This window comes from Malurus melanocephalus, unplaced genomic scaffold (genome assembly GCF_030028575.1).
Source record: "Malurus melanocephalus ecotype Western Australia unplaced genomic scaffold, MMel_1.1 scaffold_822, whole genome shotgun sequence".
Lineage (NCBI taxonomy): Eukaryota > Metazoa > Chordata > Aves > Passeriformes > Maluridae > Malurus > Malurus melanocephalus.
This window is the reverse complement of record NW_026624054.1, coordinates 90,993-104,540: the sequence shown is the minus strand read 5'-3', so window position 1 is coordinate 104,540 and position 13,548 is coordinate 90,993. Positions and strand designations below refer to the sequence as shown.

Sequence of the window (13,548 nt, the reverse complement as noted above, 5' to 3'; positions counted from 1 at the left end):
GAGGGGGCTGGAGAGATGGGATGGGAGGGGAATGGAACGTAGAGTGGGGCAGGGCATGGGGCACGGAGCGAGGCACAGAGCGGGGCACGGAGTGAAGCGTACAAGTGGTGATGGAATGGGGCATGGAGACTGGCAGGGAGCAGGGTATGGAGTGGGGCATGGAATGGAGCATAGAGCAGGCCTGGAGTGAGGCATGGAATAGGGCACGGAGTGGGGCACTGAGTGGGGTATGGAACGGGACATGGAGTGGCACATGGAAGGGGACATGGAGCAGGGCATGGTGTGGGTCACAGAGCAGGACACAGAACAGGGCACAGAGCAGGGTGCAGCCAAGGTAAAGCCTTGTGCAAYGCAGGGCATGGAGGACACAGCTGGGAGCACCTTGGCATGGAGCACAGCACTGCCCTGGGAGCAGCCAGGGCACAGCYCAGTGTGTGGAATCATCAGATCCCAGAATCACAGACCGGTTTGGGCTGGAAAGCACCTCAGACCCGCTCTGGTCCCACCCCTGCTACGGCAGGGGCACCTTCCACTATCCCAGGGTGCTCCAAGCCCCATCCAGCCTGGCCTTGGGCACTGCCAGGGATGGGGCAGCCACAGCTTCTCTGGGCACCCTGTGCCAGAATCCCTCCCTCCCCTGCTGCCCATGCTGTGGGATCAGCCCACGGCTGGGGCACAYCCAGCCTCTCATCCGCCAGCATCTCCAAGTTCTTCCCAGCACCAGTGTTCTCCCTCCTCCGCCAGGATGGGTGCTGAGGATGCAGCACCCTGCACTCAGCTTTGCTGAACCTCATCAGGTTCCCATGGCACATCCAGCACCCCCAGCCCTGCCTGGGCTGCGGCACAGCCCCAGGATCCCACTCCCTGTGTTTCATCACTTGCTGCAACTCCAGRAAGTAAACCAGAACTGCTTTTATTTCATTTGGGCATGGCAGAAGTGCTCAACCCAGCGCTGGTTGGGAAATGAAATGAATTCATTTATCATTGTATTATAAATCAATATAAAGATCAGCAAATGGCAGTACCCTGGAGGCACAAAAMCCTCCAGAAGTCCTCAAAAATTCCTTGTTCACTTCACAAACAGAATATAAGTAAGGAAAACAAGCTGGGGAGAAATGAGCAAAGGACACACTGAGTGTGATAACCATCCTGTTCCAGCAATACACCTAATCTGGATTGGCTCACTAATTACTTCTGGAGCTGATGGACTTTTCCTTTTTGATTTCACTTCTCTTTGGAGCTGAAGGATCCAGGACTTTCCTAAGCAATGTTTTYGTGATTTTGCATTATTCAGGAGTGGTTTCTGTACCAAGCCCAAACTCRAGCCATGCTTCAACTCTGTCTGTTAACTCCACCCTTGCCTACAGGGATGTCTGGACGCTTTTTTTCACTAATAACAGGGAATTTATATGATTTGCTTTTGCTGTTTCTTCGGGGCAAGGTGGAGCCAGAGTCTGTGAATCAACACTGAATCAGAAGACRAGCCAGAGGAACGGGCACCTTAACAGTATAAACACATTTCCCATCACATTGTTCCCAAAAAGTTGCTTACAGGCTGAGGAAATTGGGGAAAACCATTGTCCCCTGTGCCTGAGGGCAAAGGCTGGTGGTGGCAACACCCTTCAGACCTTCTTCAGGTCCTCAGGGCCAAAGGAGAGTGGCAGCAGGTCCTCCAGCCTCTTGACAATGTAGGTGCCATCTGCTTTGGTCAGGTAGACATCCCAGTCTGTGCCAAACTGGAGAAGAGGAGGAGGAAGAAGAGCTTGATGAGAGAGAAGAACGAAAAGGGAGTAGAACCTGCATTTCTTCCCCAAATTACTCACATAATCCTTTTTTTCAGGTTCACAGGGAGCATCCCCCTCTATTGTATGTATTTTGGGTTGGCTTGTCAGCATCACCTCCCCCAGAGAATATTTTGGGCTCAGATCTTGTGGTTTTAGCCCACCAGGGTGAGCCCAGATGCCCCAGAACCTGCTGAACCTCCAGCTGAGCCTCATGACCATTAAAWATTAACGACCAAAAACGGGCTGTGGATGCCAGGATTCCTCTGGGAGGAGGGAGACCAGAGTGGGACAGGATCTGTGGGAAGCTCAGCTTTTGCAGAAAAACCCACATTTTCAGGGCCAGAGCCAGAGCAACAACTCGAGGGCCAAACCCTGCACCTGGAGGAACAAACCCCCCTGAGGAGGGTGAGCTAAGGGATTCCCACTGAACACCCATCCAGGGTGGCACTGCCTCCTGCCCAGCACATAATGCAATTTGAGGAGCCTGGAGCCAACTGTGGGGCTGAGGATGGGGTTGCACCCTCCTTGGTACCTCCAGGTGTTTTAAGGGGAGATGCCTGGGGTCAGGGGATGGAGTCTGGGGTCAGGGAATGAGCCACRGAGCCCCACACGAGCTGTCACCTCTCTCATCACTTGTCTGCAGGCGCCGCAGGGCGTGATGAAGTGGTCCCCCATGTCACTGCCAAAGGAGAAGGGCACAGAGCTCAGTCCTGAGGTCAGAGGAGGGGGCAACACCTGCAGAAGATCCTTCACGCCCCAATAAATACAGAGCCACAACAGATTTGCCCTCCAATTCCTCCAAAAATGACGTACAAAAACTTTCTTTCCCTCCCCAAAAGCTGGGGCTGCTGCAGCAGGAACTGCCCCGGAGGAGCACCGGGGGTTCTCCTGCTGGTCCCCATCCCGTCCCTCACCGTTCCAGCTCTTGGAGCACCCTCACCTGGCGATGGCCATGGCCTTGAAGCTGGTGTGCCCCTCGGAGATGGCTTTCTGGATGGCAGTGCGCTCGGCGCACACCCCCAGGCTGTGGCAGGCGTTCTCCACGTTGCACCCTGCAGGGAAGACCCCGGCATCAACCACCCCAAACCCCACCAGCTCATTTTTTTCTTAGGGAACTGACAAAGAAAAGCCATTTCCCCTGCTTCCCCTATTTATTTTCCCATCCGCTGTGATCTTTGGCTCGCTCCGGGATGGCGGCTGCCAAGAGGCAGCGGGGGAGGACACGCAACACCAGCACCCCGGGATGACCCGACCCTGCTGCATCCTCGTACATTACCCAAGCCTTGCTGGGGGCTCTCCAAAATCCCCGGGGAGGAGGGGGTTCAGGTCCCCATCTTACCGGAGAAGATCTCCCCGCCCGCGGTGAGCAGCGCGGCTCCCACCGGGAAGCGGCTGTAGGGGCAATAGGCRCAGTTTTTGGCCTCCCGGCTGCGGCGCAGCAGGAGCTGGAGATGGTCACCCTGGGGCTGGCCCCGAGGGACAGCAGGGACCGGCCGCTGCCCGCCTTCCTCCATTCCTGCGCCCGTCTGCCCTGCCCGCTGACGCCGCGGTTAAATATTTCCTCGCCTGGAAAATAGGCTGGCCGGGACGCCGGGATAACGCCCCGGAACGCAGGCGAACCCCGGGGAGCATCCCCTGGGGCAGCCCTGGCCCCCAAAGCATCGCGCCCGGAGATTCCCTCGTCCTCTCCCCGCCTGCTCTCTCACTTCTTCCAATTTCTCCTAGTTTTGTTATTTACTTCCTCCTTCCTCTGTCCCGGCAGAGAAGTTTTCCACCGCTGTCCCAGAGGTTTTTTCCTCCTCAGTTTAGAACTGGTTGTGTGGCTCCAGAGGAAAATGTCATTAAATCATTCCGGGGGGGGGGAGGAACAACAGCTCCTGATCAGTGAGATCAAAAGAAAGAAATTAATTTGATTGAAAGCAGAAAAAATAATATCTGCATGTATCCCATTTTCCCAGGTTTTCTAACCACAGGCAGCAGGAAAAGCTGGCTGATGACACAGGTGGTCAAAAGCCCAATTTGGGATGCCCTCATCCTGGAGYCCAAATTCAGTTTGGCTGGGGCTTCCATGGGAATCAGCCCACACAAGGTAAAGAGCTCCCAGGTGATCATCAAATTGCTTTTTAATTAAAGATTTCTCTATATTTCCCCTTGCCCAAGGAGCTTCCTGCCCCATTTTCTTAATGCAAGAATAGGTGTCACAACGCCCAGGGATTTAACACTGGGACTTCTGTCTGGTTTGTTGGATTTTGGGAGGGTTTTGACCTTACCTGCTGGTTTTGCCAGCAAATCTTGGTGCTGGGTCACTGCTGAGGAGCCACAATAGGCTGGGAACCGGCATCCAAAGTGGCAGCAGCTTCTGATGGGGCAGAAACTCTGGGAGCTGGAACAGAGCATGGGGCAGTGAAACCACCACAGGCACCCTAAGAAACCAAAGCTGGGATGCTGAGATTGGTATTATCCAAGGGATAACTGGGAAACCCACCTCCCACACATTGGGTGGATGCTCATTCACTCTGGAACCCAGTGATGACAGCTCCCTGCTTGCCAGGGCAGTGAGTGAAATGAAACATTGGCAGCCCTGAACCAGTCCACAACCCTTTCTTTCAGCTTTCAAAGTGCAAATCCAGGTTCTTTTCCCCTTTATAAAATGTGGTGCAGAGTCTCCTTTGCCCCTCAAAATCTGRGAGGAAAAAGGAAAACTTGTGGGTGGCACGGTGGGATCAGACCAGTGTAGAGGGACCTTCCCTCCCTTCCTCCCCTCCTCATCCCCAAATAATGTGGGATCTGTAAATAAAGAAGCTTTCAGGGCAGGTTTAAACCTGCCCTCTCAACATGAACACCGAACAACTAAATACAGTCCTCACCTCTGTCAATGAGGACAAAAATAGAAATTATGAAAGACAGAGGCTGGCATGGATAGAAACCTTCCTCATTTGCACTAATTCCCTTATTGCCATCTCCCCAAAACCATCCTTGCACCAGGAGCAAACCAYATAGCCCACATTTGCAGCAGAAAAGCTGAAAAACAGACAAATTCATGCATTTTTTATTATTTTGGCTGCAAAAATCTATGAGGCTGTCGAGGCCGCGGCAGTGAGAGAGTGAGGCTGGTGCTGTCTGCCTGTGAAGCTGCTATTTTAAGGCTSTATTTGCTTCACTCAAACCGTAGAAAATCTGGGAAGCTGCTGGGAAATGGCTTCCTGCTCCCTGCAACACCCCACTCTGGTTTTCTTCCCTAATGGACTAAAAGTGGGGGCAAATGGTGTTATTTTATCCCTCTCTCCTCTCCATTTTCAATGCCAAGGCAAACAGAGCATCCCCAAGCCCGGGGGTCTCCCTGCTTTATGTCCAGATGGTTAAAAAAAAAAAAAAAAAAAAAAAAAAAAAAAGTGGAAATCAGGATTTGAGCCAACGGCGCTGAATCCTGAGCAGCCTCAGACACCACTGCAGGGCTGGAATCTCACAGTGCTCCCCAAAAATCACCCCCGGGCTGCACCACGGGAAAATGACATTCCATTTCTCCTGGAGGGAAGCTGTCCTGGGGCCGTGGCCAGAGATAAAAGCAACAGGTTAAAAGCCAGCTCAGCCCAAAAGGAGAGGAGCAGCAAGGGGGTTTGACTGGCTTGGAAATGACAGGAGCAAATGGGAGGTTTGGAGGAAAAAAACGCCAGCAAATCTGCACGATCTGCAAATCCTGGTGCACACACTTGTGCAATGTACCGATTTGGGTGGAAAAACGACAAATCTGTCACTGATTTGTCGTTGCAGTGTCAGAAGCCATCATCTGACCCTCCCAAAATCATCCCCCCCCTTCAATGGGAAATCAGGGAATTTCCCCTGCCGCCGGTGGGCTTTTGCGCGGGGGGTTTGGCTGCTGCATGGGGGCTCGATTTCTCCCCTTATCTCTGCCGGAGCACGGAGCGAGCGCGCACGGAGCCGGCGGGGGCCGCTCACCGGCGGCTCCCCGCGTGCTCGGGGAGGTGGAGCAGCCCACGGAGAGCCGCGTCCCCGCAGCCGCCGCCGCCGCTCCCGCAGCATCAGGCGCAGGCGGCACCCGGAACGCGGCGGCTCTCGGGCTCCGCATCCTCCCGTGGGCAGACGAGCTCGGACACGGCGGCCGCGTCCCCCCTGCCGGGGTAGGGGCTTCACCCCCTGCGCGGGGGGATTGCGGGGACACCCCCCGAACCGGCTCCGGGGCTTGGGGCGGGGGGTGCCGCTGCTGGGCGAGCGAGGCTGGGATTAGCGGAGCGGAGCCGAGATGCTGCCCTGGCGCCGGAGCAAGTTCGTGCTGGTGGAAAATGAACGTAAGTGCAAAGGCAAGAGCCTGGGGCCGGGGCTGAGCTACGCGGCGCTGCTGGCCGGCTTCCTCCGCTCCTGCCCGGACCTGCTGCCCGAGTGCCCGCTGGAGCGCCTGGGCAGCGTGTTCCGCGGGAAGCGCCAGAAAGTGGAGCTCAACAAGGAGGACCCGACGTACACGGTGCGGTACCTGGGCAACGCCGTCACCCTGCACGCCAAGGGCGACGGCTGCACCGAGGAGGCGGTGGGCAAGATCTGGGCCAAGAGCGAGGCGGGCGCCGGCGGGGCCAAGATGAAGCTGACGCTGGGTCCCCACGGCATCCGCATGACGCCCTGCGAGAAGGGAGCCCGCCGGCCGGGCCACGCGTACCTGCTGCACCGCATCACCTACTGCGCCGCCGACCGCCGGCACCCCAAGGTGTTCGCCTGGGTGTACCGGCACCAGGTGAAGAACAAGGCGGTGGTGCTGCGCTGCCACGCCGTGCTGGTGTCCAAAGCCGACAAGGCGCGGGCCATGGCCCTGCTCCTCTATCAGACCTCGGCCTCCGCCTTCAACGAGTTCAAGCGCCTCAAGAGACAGAGCGATTTCCGCCACGTCCAGCAGCAGCTCCTGGGCGATGCCATCGTGCCCTTGGTGCCGCTGCGCAGGCTGCTCAACGCCAAGTGTCCCTACCGCCCGCCGGCCGAGCGCGCCCGCTGCGCCCCGAGGCTCAGCTCCATCCTGGAGGAGGAGGAGGACGAGGCTTTCGGCAGCGGGGCAACCTTGGGGGATGCCGGGCGAGCGGCAGTGCTGCGGCTGGCCAGCGACATGAGGGGCTGCAGCCTGCGCGGGCCCCGGGCCACCATCTGCTGAGAGCCCGTGGTCACCATGTGGTAGCCATGAGGTGCCCGCCGTGCACCCCSGGCCGCTGTTGGACCCTCCTCGGGRATCAATCTGGACAAGACAGCGGCTCCTTTTGCAGGAAGACCCATGGTGAGGGTGGGTTTGCACCCCAGGGACCCCCRCTCCCCTCGGCCCCGCACATGAACCTGCTCTCCGTGCCTCCTCCGCAGTGGCCATAATAATAAAATTAATGTGTGTTTTCTGCGGTGTGACGGCGCCTGTGTCTCGGCCGGACCCTGGCAGAGGACAGAGGAAGAGTTAAGCACGGCACYGAGGCAGTTTGAGGGGTTCATAATGAATTTACCCCTTGGAAGGGAAGCCGAGGAGGGGGGCTGCAGGGTCCATGGTGCTTTCCTGTGGCACCGAGGGCTGGGGAGAGCKGCTCCGTGTAGTCATGGCAACTTGATTTTTTAAATATAGAGCTGKGGGGGTGGCTGTGCCACCCACATCRGGGGAGCTGTGATGGGGATTCGGCCCCTTGGACCCCGACTGGAGAGCTGAACTTGCCTGCACCCCCCCAACCCCAAAATTAGCACCAGGGGCCTGAAGATCAATAATTTACGAAAAATTGTTTGGTTTTTTTTTTTCTTCCCGTTTTGCTGTTTTCCCAGAATAAGCAATGGTAAGGAGATGGTGGGGTGGGTGGGGGCAGGGTGCTGTGTCCCCCCCCCCAGCAAAGGGCTGGCAGGGACTGCCACCCTCCAAGGCCCTGTGTGGGGTGGGGACAAGGACCTGCAGAATGGGGCTGGGGGCTGTCCTGAGGCAGCGGGGGCGGGGGGCACATGGTGCTGCTGCCCCACAGCCCAATGAGGGGTTGTAACCCACTCCCCAAAGCGCTATAAGGCTGGGATTTGGGGAGATTTTGGAGCAGGCTTCGGTCTGACCACTGCCCCCCCAAAATTAGCAGGGGGCGAGATTTGGGTTGCCCCCACACCCCCAAGGTGGGGGGGAGGGAACAGGGGATGCTCCCCCTGCACCTTTAGGATTTGGGGCCAGCTGCCAAGATCCTTAGATCCTYAGATTTGGGCTAATCGCCCCTCAGATACTGGTGAGGCTGGAGTTTGATGTCCTCCCCATCACCTCAGGGTGGAGGTGCGGGTAAAGGGTGGGGGGGCTGCGATCTGTCTGCCCCCCCCCCCACTCCCAAGGATTGAGTTTATCCCCGTAGAGCCCCGTATGGCCGGGATCTGATCCTACTCCCCTCCGCAGCCCCTGTGGGGATGGGTATCCTGTGCTCCCCCGCACCCCAACAAAGCTTTGGGGGGTCCCCGCGCCCCCGCCCGGCCTTGGCGGACCCGCGTCTCTATGGCAGCGCTGCAGCTACCAGAGCGCCGCTCGTGACGTCATCACCGCGCGCCAACGCAGCGGGCGGTTGCCGTGGTAACGGCGGGCCCGGCCGCCATGGAGGGCGGCGGGCGGCCATCGGCCGTACAGGCCGCGCTCTTGGCCGCCAGCAGCGCCATCACCGCCCTGCTCTACTCCGTCTACCGGCAGAAGTCCCGCGTGGCCCGCGGGCTCGAGGTGGGTGCCAGGGGTGCGACGGRGGAGTGCACGGGCCCGGCCCCAGGSCCGCGGCCTGGTCGCGTCGGCTGAGCCGCGGCCTCTGTTTGCTCCCCGCAGGGTGCCAGGAAGGTCCGGCTGGACGGGGATCTACAATCCTTGTTGCTGGAGGCGCCCGGACGCTGCGTGCCCTATGCAGTCATAGAAGGTAGGGTCAGGACACTAAGCGATGCCCCAAACGGGTGGTCGGGAGCACATCTCCCCCCACAGCTGCTCCTCACCTGGGGGCTTCTTCCCCACCTTCTCATTCTGTGCCTATCAACTCATATCCCGCCCGCCAAGCAGCCACAGACTCCTGACAGCAGAAAACTCGGGCTCTCAGCCCTTGCACCCCCCCATCTTAGAATTCTGGAGTGATTTTGCTTGAAAGAGAATCTTGAAGTTCATTCCGTTCCAGTCCCTGCCATGGGACACCTTCCACTATCCCAGGTTGCTCCAAGCCCTGTCCAGCCTGACCTTGGACACTTTCAGGGATGGGGCAGCTACAGCTCTTCTGAGAAACATGTGGCTCACCASCCTCACAGGGAAGGATTTCCTCCCAATATCCCRTCGAAACCTCTCARTACRAAGCCATTCCCCATGRTCYTGTCACTCCAGGCTCTCGTGCAYGGTTTGTTTAATGAGCACCTCAGCTGCCCCTTGCATTTCTGTTTCAGGTGTGGTGCGATCGGTGAAGGAGACCCTGAGCAGTCAGTTTGTGGAGAACTGCAAGGGGGTGGTTCAGAGACTGACCCTGCAGGARCACAAGATGGTGTGGAACAGAACCACCCACCTCTGGTACGTGCCTGGTGCCTGCAAACACCCGGGGTGCCCTCGGTGGGTCTGACACCCTGAAATGGCCTCAGGCATGGTTGGAGTGGCCAAGTGCCTCAGAACTGCATCCCAAAGTGACCCCGGCAGTGACAGTTGCCAAAATGGGATGTGTTGGCTGATTTAGGGCTTTTGGAGTTCACAGAGGGGCTGGAGAAGAGCACATCAAGTAAGCCAACACGGGCAGGGTGCTGATCGGCCCCACCTTGTTACAGAGGTGGCCAGAGGATGTCATTTCCAAAAGAAAACCACTTTCAGAATAGGAATTAATTGGATTTGGGTGATCCCCACACCTGACGAGGGTCCCAGGGCTGCTAAAACAGACCCTCTTTGATAAACATTTGATAACACTTATCAAACTGGGACATGTGGCTTCTCGTCACAGGGTGGTTTGTTACTGCTGGGATTGCCACAGGTGGGTGAGGGGGAGTTCAGTGGGGATGGGGGAAACCCCCACTCCTTGTGGAGCACTGAGGTGAGGGTGGAGTGGCCTCGTGCACACACCTGGACAGTGCCATGAGGGGAAAAGTATTGTTCTCCAGAGATTCCCATCAAAGAAACTCCACTCAGGGCATGTCCCATTGGGCAGTCCCCACAGCAGCAGGGTCACCCCAGGCTGTGTTTGCCATCAGGGAAAGCCAGTTCACTTCCCCACTTCTCACTGCTCAGGAACGACTACGAGAAGATCATCCACCAGAGAACCAACACCACCCCYTTCGACCTGGTCCCTGCCGAGGACAGCGCCAGCGTCACCGTCCGTGTGATGAAGCCTCTGGACGCTGCTGAGCTCAGCCTGGAGACGGTGTATGAGAAATTCCACCCTTCTGTGCAGTCCTTCACAGATGTCATCGGTCACTACATCAGCGGGGAGCGTCCCAAGGGCATCCAGGAGACAGAGCAGATGCTGAAGGTGGGCACGGCCCTGACAGGGGTGGGGGAACTTGTCCTGGACAACGCTACCATCAAGCTGCAGCCCCCCAAGCAGGGAATGCCCTACTACCTGAGCACCCTGGATTTTGAGTCCTTGCTGCAGAAACAAGAGTCCAGCGTCMGGTTTTGGAAAATCCTGACCGTGGTTTTCGGCTTTGCCACCTGTGCTGTCCTGTTCTTCCTGCTGCGGAAGCAGTACCGGCACCACCGGGAGAGGCAGCACCTCAGGCAGATGCAGGAGGAATTCCGGCAGGCCCAGGAGCGCCTGATGAACACGGAGGGTGGGGAGACCCTCAAAAACGCCTGCGTGGTCTGCTTGAGCAGCACCAAATCCTGYGTTTTCCTGGAGTGTGGCCACGTCTGCTCCTGCCACGAGTGCTATCAGGCTCTTCCCGAGCCCAAAAAGTGTCCAATCTGCAGGCAGGGCATCACCAGGGTGGTCCCCTTGTACAACAGTTAATTTTCTGATTCTTGTGAGGGAGATTTTGGATTTAAAGCTGCCAYTGGCAAACGGGTTTTGTCACCTTGCTGCCTGGGTGGTGGATTTTGGGGAAGGGGAGGGAGCTTGAGAAAGCAGGTGCTTCAACAAGGGGGCAGAGCTGAGTCTGAAAAGGTGACTGTGCAGCTGATCAGGGCTCACGCTGTGCTCTGGAGGTTTTTTGGGAGAGAAGACTGCTTGCAAAGGGTAAGGTGCTCAAGGGAGATGCAGCTTTAAGCTCTTCTGTTAAGGTTTGGATTCCCAGCATTTGTGTCATAGTTGCAGAGCCCCTTACCCAGCTGATAAAAACATGGGGAAAATAAAACCAAAATCCATTAAGGATTCTCAGAGGCTGCAGAATTCCTGTGATGSTGTCAGAGGGCTGCAAGGCCCAACAGAGCAGGAGGGGCTGTCGGAGAGCTCGTACTGGGGGGAGTGAACACGGGTAATTCTGTGATTCCCCCCTGAAATGGGTTTGTCACACCAGGACGTGAGGATGGGGATGGGAGAATGCTGTGGCTCATGGCTGTGCTTGGCTTGGGCTGGGGTAGAAAACTGGGGTCAAGTAATAAAATAGGATGAAAAGCGTGTCTGTGTCGGATTACTCCATGGGGGTGATGAGGTTTGTGCWCCCTGAGGTGAGCCTGGATCACCCCAAGCTGTGACAGAGGTTGGCTGAGGGGGGATCCTGTCCCCCCTCGCACTGGACGTGACAGTCAGCACTGTCGCCTTGTGACACAGGTGGTACCAAATCTCCAAACTGACAAAGGGAAAACCCCCTTCCCTGACACTCCCATTTTGCCATAAATCCCTTATGCACCCGAGAGGGTTAATGGACCCACAGTGCTGCTGCAATTAACATTTGCAGGGGAGGGCAATTAGAGAAACATTCCTGGGGGACCAGGGCRCCTCAAGTAGGAACAGTTGAAAACCAGGGACTGAGGCATCCCCTGGGCACTGGGGAGAGGCCCCTGCTCCATCGATGCCTGTGGGCAGGCAGAGCTGTTCACATCCCCCAGGCATGTTTAAAAAGAAACATTCCTATCAACTGGCATTTAAAAAAAMCTGAATTTAGCAGAGAAAATGGGTTCTTTCCTCATTAAATATTAACCTGAACAGCCGGGCAGTGTCCGAAGGCCATTCTAGCTGCGTGGCACAAATCCACAGCTGGATTTGGAGGAGGAGGAGCAGGTCCCTGGTTGTCCCAGTGCTGGGAAAGGGTCACATCCTGCCAGCTGTAGATGGCGGTGGCTGCCTGCCAGGGGAGGCAGCCTGCGAAACAGAATCCCAGAGGGAAGAGCTGGAACACGGCTCAAAAAGCACACTACAGCTGGAAAACCCAGAATACAGATTGAAACAACAGAATCCCAGCTGCTGGAAGAGGTGTCCCTCCTCCCGGGGGGACCAACCCCCACAAAMAGCTTTGTCCTGTCACTGGGGACAGCGGGGAGGTCAATCCCCCTCAGATCAGTGCAGGACACAGCCTCGARCCTCGGCGTTTTGCCCGGGAATGGAGCATCAGGCAAAGCCTAAAAATACGCCTTGGAGGGGCTGTGCTTCCCCATTACCCTTCGCCTCCTGTTTCCAAGCTTTCCGTGTGATATCTCGGGCGTAGCCGCAACCTTATGTAAGGAGCTGACAGCTCGGGGGCGGGCGGGGGTGAGGGGAGAGGGGCTTGTGCAGCTCTGGGAGCTGAGGATTTCAGTGAACRAGGGGTTTGGGGATGGGAGCAGCCTCGGGACAGCACACCCCAACCCTGGCACCAACAGGCACCCTGTCCTTCGTGTGCCCCAAATCCTGCCTGGCCCCAAAATGAGCCAGGCTCCTGATTCCAGAGAAATCCTGGAACTTAGCTTTGCACAAACAGGTTTTTAGCCTTGCACAAACAGGTTTTTTGCTGCTTGTTGCTCCTGAAACCCCGCTCCGCTTTCCAGGAGATGCACCATGGATGCACCCAACATAGCTGTGGTCTGTCCCAAAATGTTATCCCAACCTTCYTATCACCCACTTTACCAGCAATAACCCCAGTGACCCACCATGCTGTGGCAACGCTKCATGGAAAACCCCATGGAAAGCTCACAGTGAGCTGCAAGTCCTCCTGCAGTCCCCCAGGAAAGGCTGGTGCAGGGATGGGTCCTGGGGCCCCACAGCCAAGCTCACCCAGACTGTCTCCCCACAGTGCAGTGCCCCACAGAGTGTCAGAGGCTTTGAGATGGCTCATTTCTGCTGGGCTGTGCAGGGCATGTGTAGGGCTGTGCCCACTGTTCCTGGGARCAGACCCTGGGCTCCCCAGGGCTGTGGTGGGGATAGTTCCAGCTTTCCAGGAATGGCAACTCTGACCTCCCTGACGTGTCTGTGGGTAGCCTAGGCTCCCCAGATGCAGCTATGGGGCAGCTCTGGGCTCCCCAAAAATGCTGTGGGGCTGCCTAAGCTCACTGAGGGCTCTTGTAGGGCAGCTCTGGGCTCCCCAGGGATGCTGAGGGGTAGGCTGGGGCATCCTGAGGATGAAACGGGGCAGCTCCGTGCTCCACGGAGGGGTCTGTTAGGCAGCTCTGGGATCTCCGGGGATGCCGTGGGACACCCGGAGGATGCTCCGGGACAGCTCCGTGCTCCGCGGGGAGCCTGCGGGGCAGGTCCGGGCTCCTTGAGGATGCTCCGCGCTCCCCGCGGRCGCTGCGGGGCAGGCGGCGGGGCAGTCCCGGGGATCCCCGGGGTGCGGGATCAGCCCGCCGGGGCGGTGCCGCCGCCGGTGCCGGGGGCCGAGCCGGTCCCGCCCCGCCCCGCCCGGTCCCGCCTCCCGCTCC

At 57.7% G+C, this 13,548-nt stretch overlaps 3 protein-coding genes across 3 annotated transcripts; 2 read left to right on the top strand and 1 right to left on the bottom strand.

Moving 5' to 3' along the window:
* Window positions 1-895: 895 nt before the first annotated feature.
* Window positions 896-3,394, bottom strand: CDA (cytidine deaminase). The gene is made up of 4 exons (XM_057385402.1): window positions 3,124-3,394; window positions 2,725-2,836; window positions 2,406-2,463; window positions 896-1,736 (listed from the first exon to the last, which is right to left on the bottom strand). The coding sequence occupies exons 1-4, from the start codon at window positions 3,296-3,298 to the stop codon at window positions 1,623-1,625; spliced, it is 459 nt and encodes a 152-aa protein (XP_057241385.1). The 5' UTR covers window positions 3,299-3,394; the 3' UTR covers window positions 896-1,622.
* A 2,405-nt stretch (window positions 3,395-5,799) lies between these two features.
* On the top strand, window positions 5,800-7,157 carry FAM43B (family with sequence similarity 43 member B). Its single transcript, XM_057385388.1, has one exon. It carries the CDS (start codon window positions 6,046-6,048, stop codon window positions 6,934-6,936), a length of 891 nt encoding a protein of 296 aa, XP_057241371.1. The 5' UTR covers window positions 5,800-6,045; the 3' UTR covers window positions 6,937-7,157.
* Window positions 7,158-8,332: 1,175 nt separating this feature from the next.
* On the top strand, window positions 8,333-11,326 carry MUL1 (mitochondrial E3 ubiquitin protein ligase 1). The gene is made up of 4 exons (XM_057385396.1): window positions 8,333-8,487; window positions 8,587-8,674; window positions 9,183-9,303; window positions 10,006-11,326. Exons 1-4 carry the CDS (start codon window positions 8,368-8,370, stop codon window positions 10,724-10,726), a joined length of 1,050 nt encoding a protein of 349 aa, XP_057241379.1. The 5' UTR covers window positions 8,333-8,367; the 3' UTR covers window positions 10,727-11,326.
* Window positions 11,327-13,548: the final 2,222 nt, after the last annotated feature.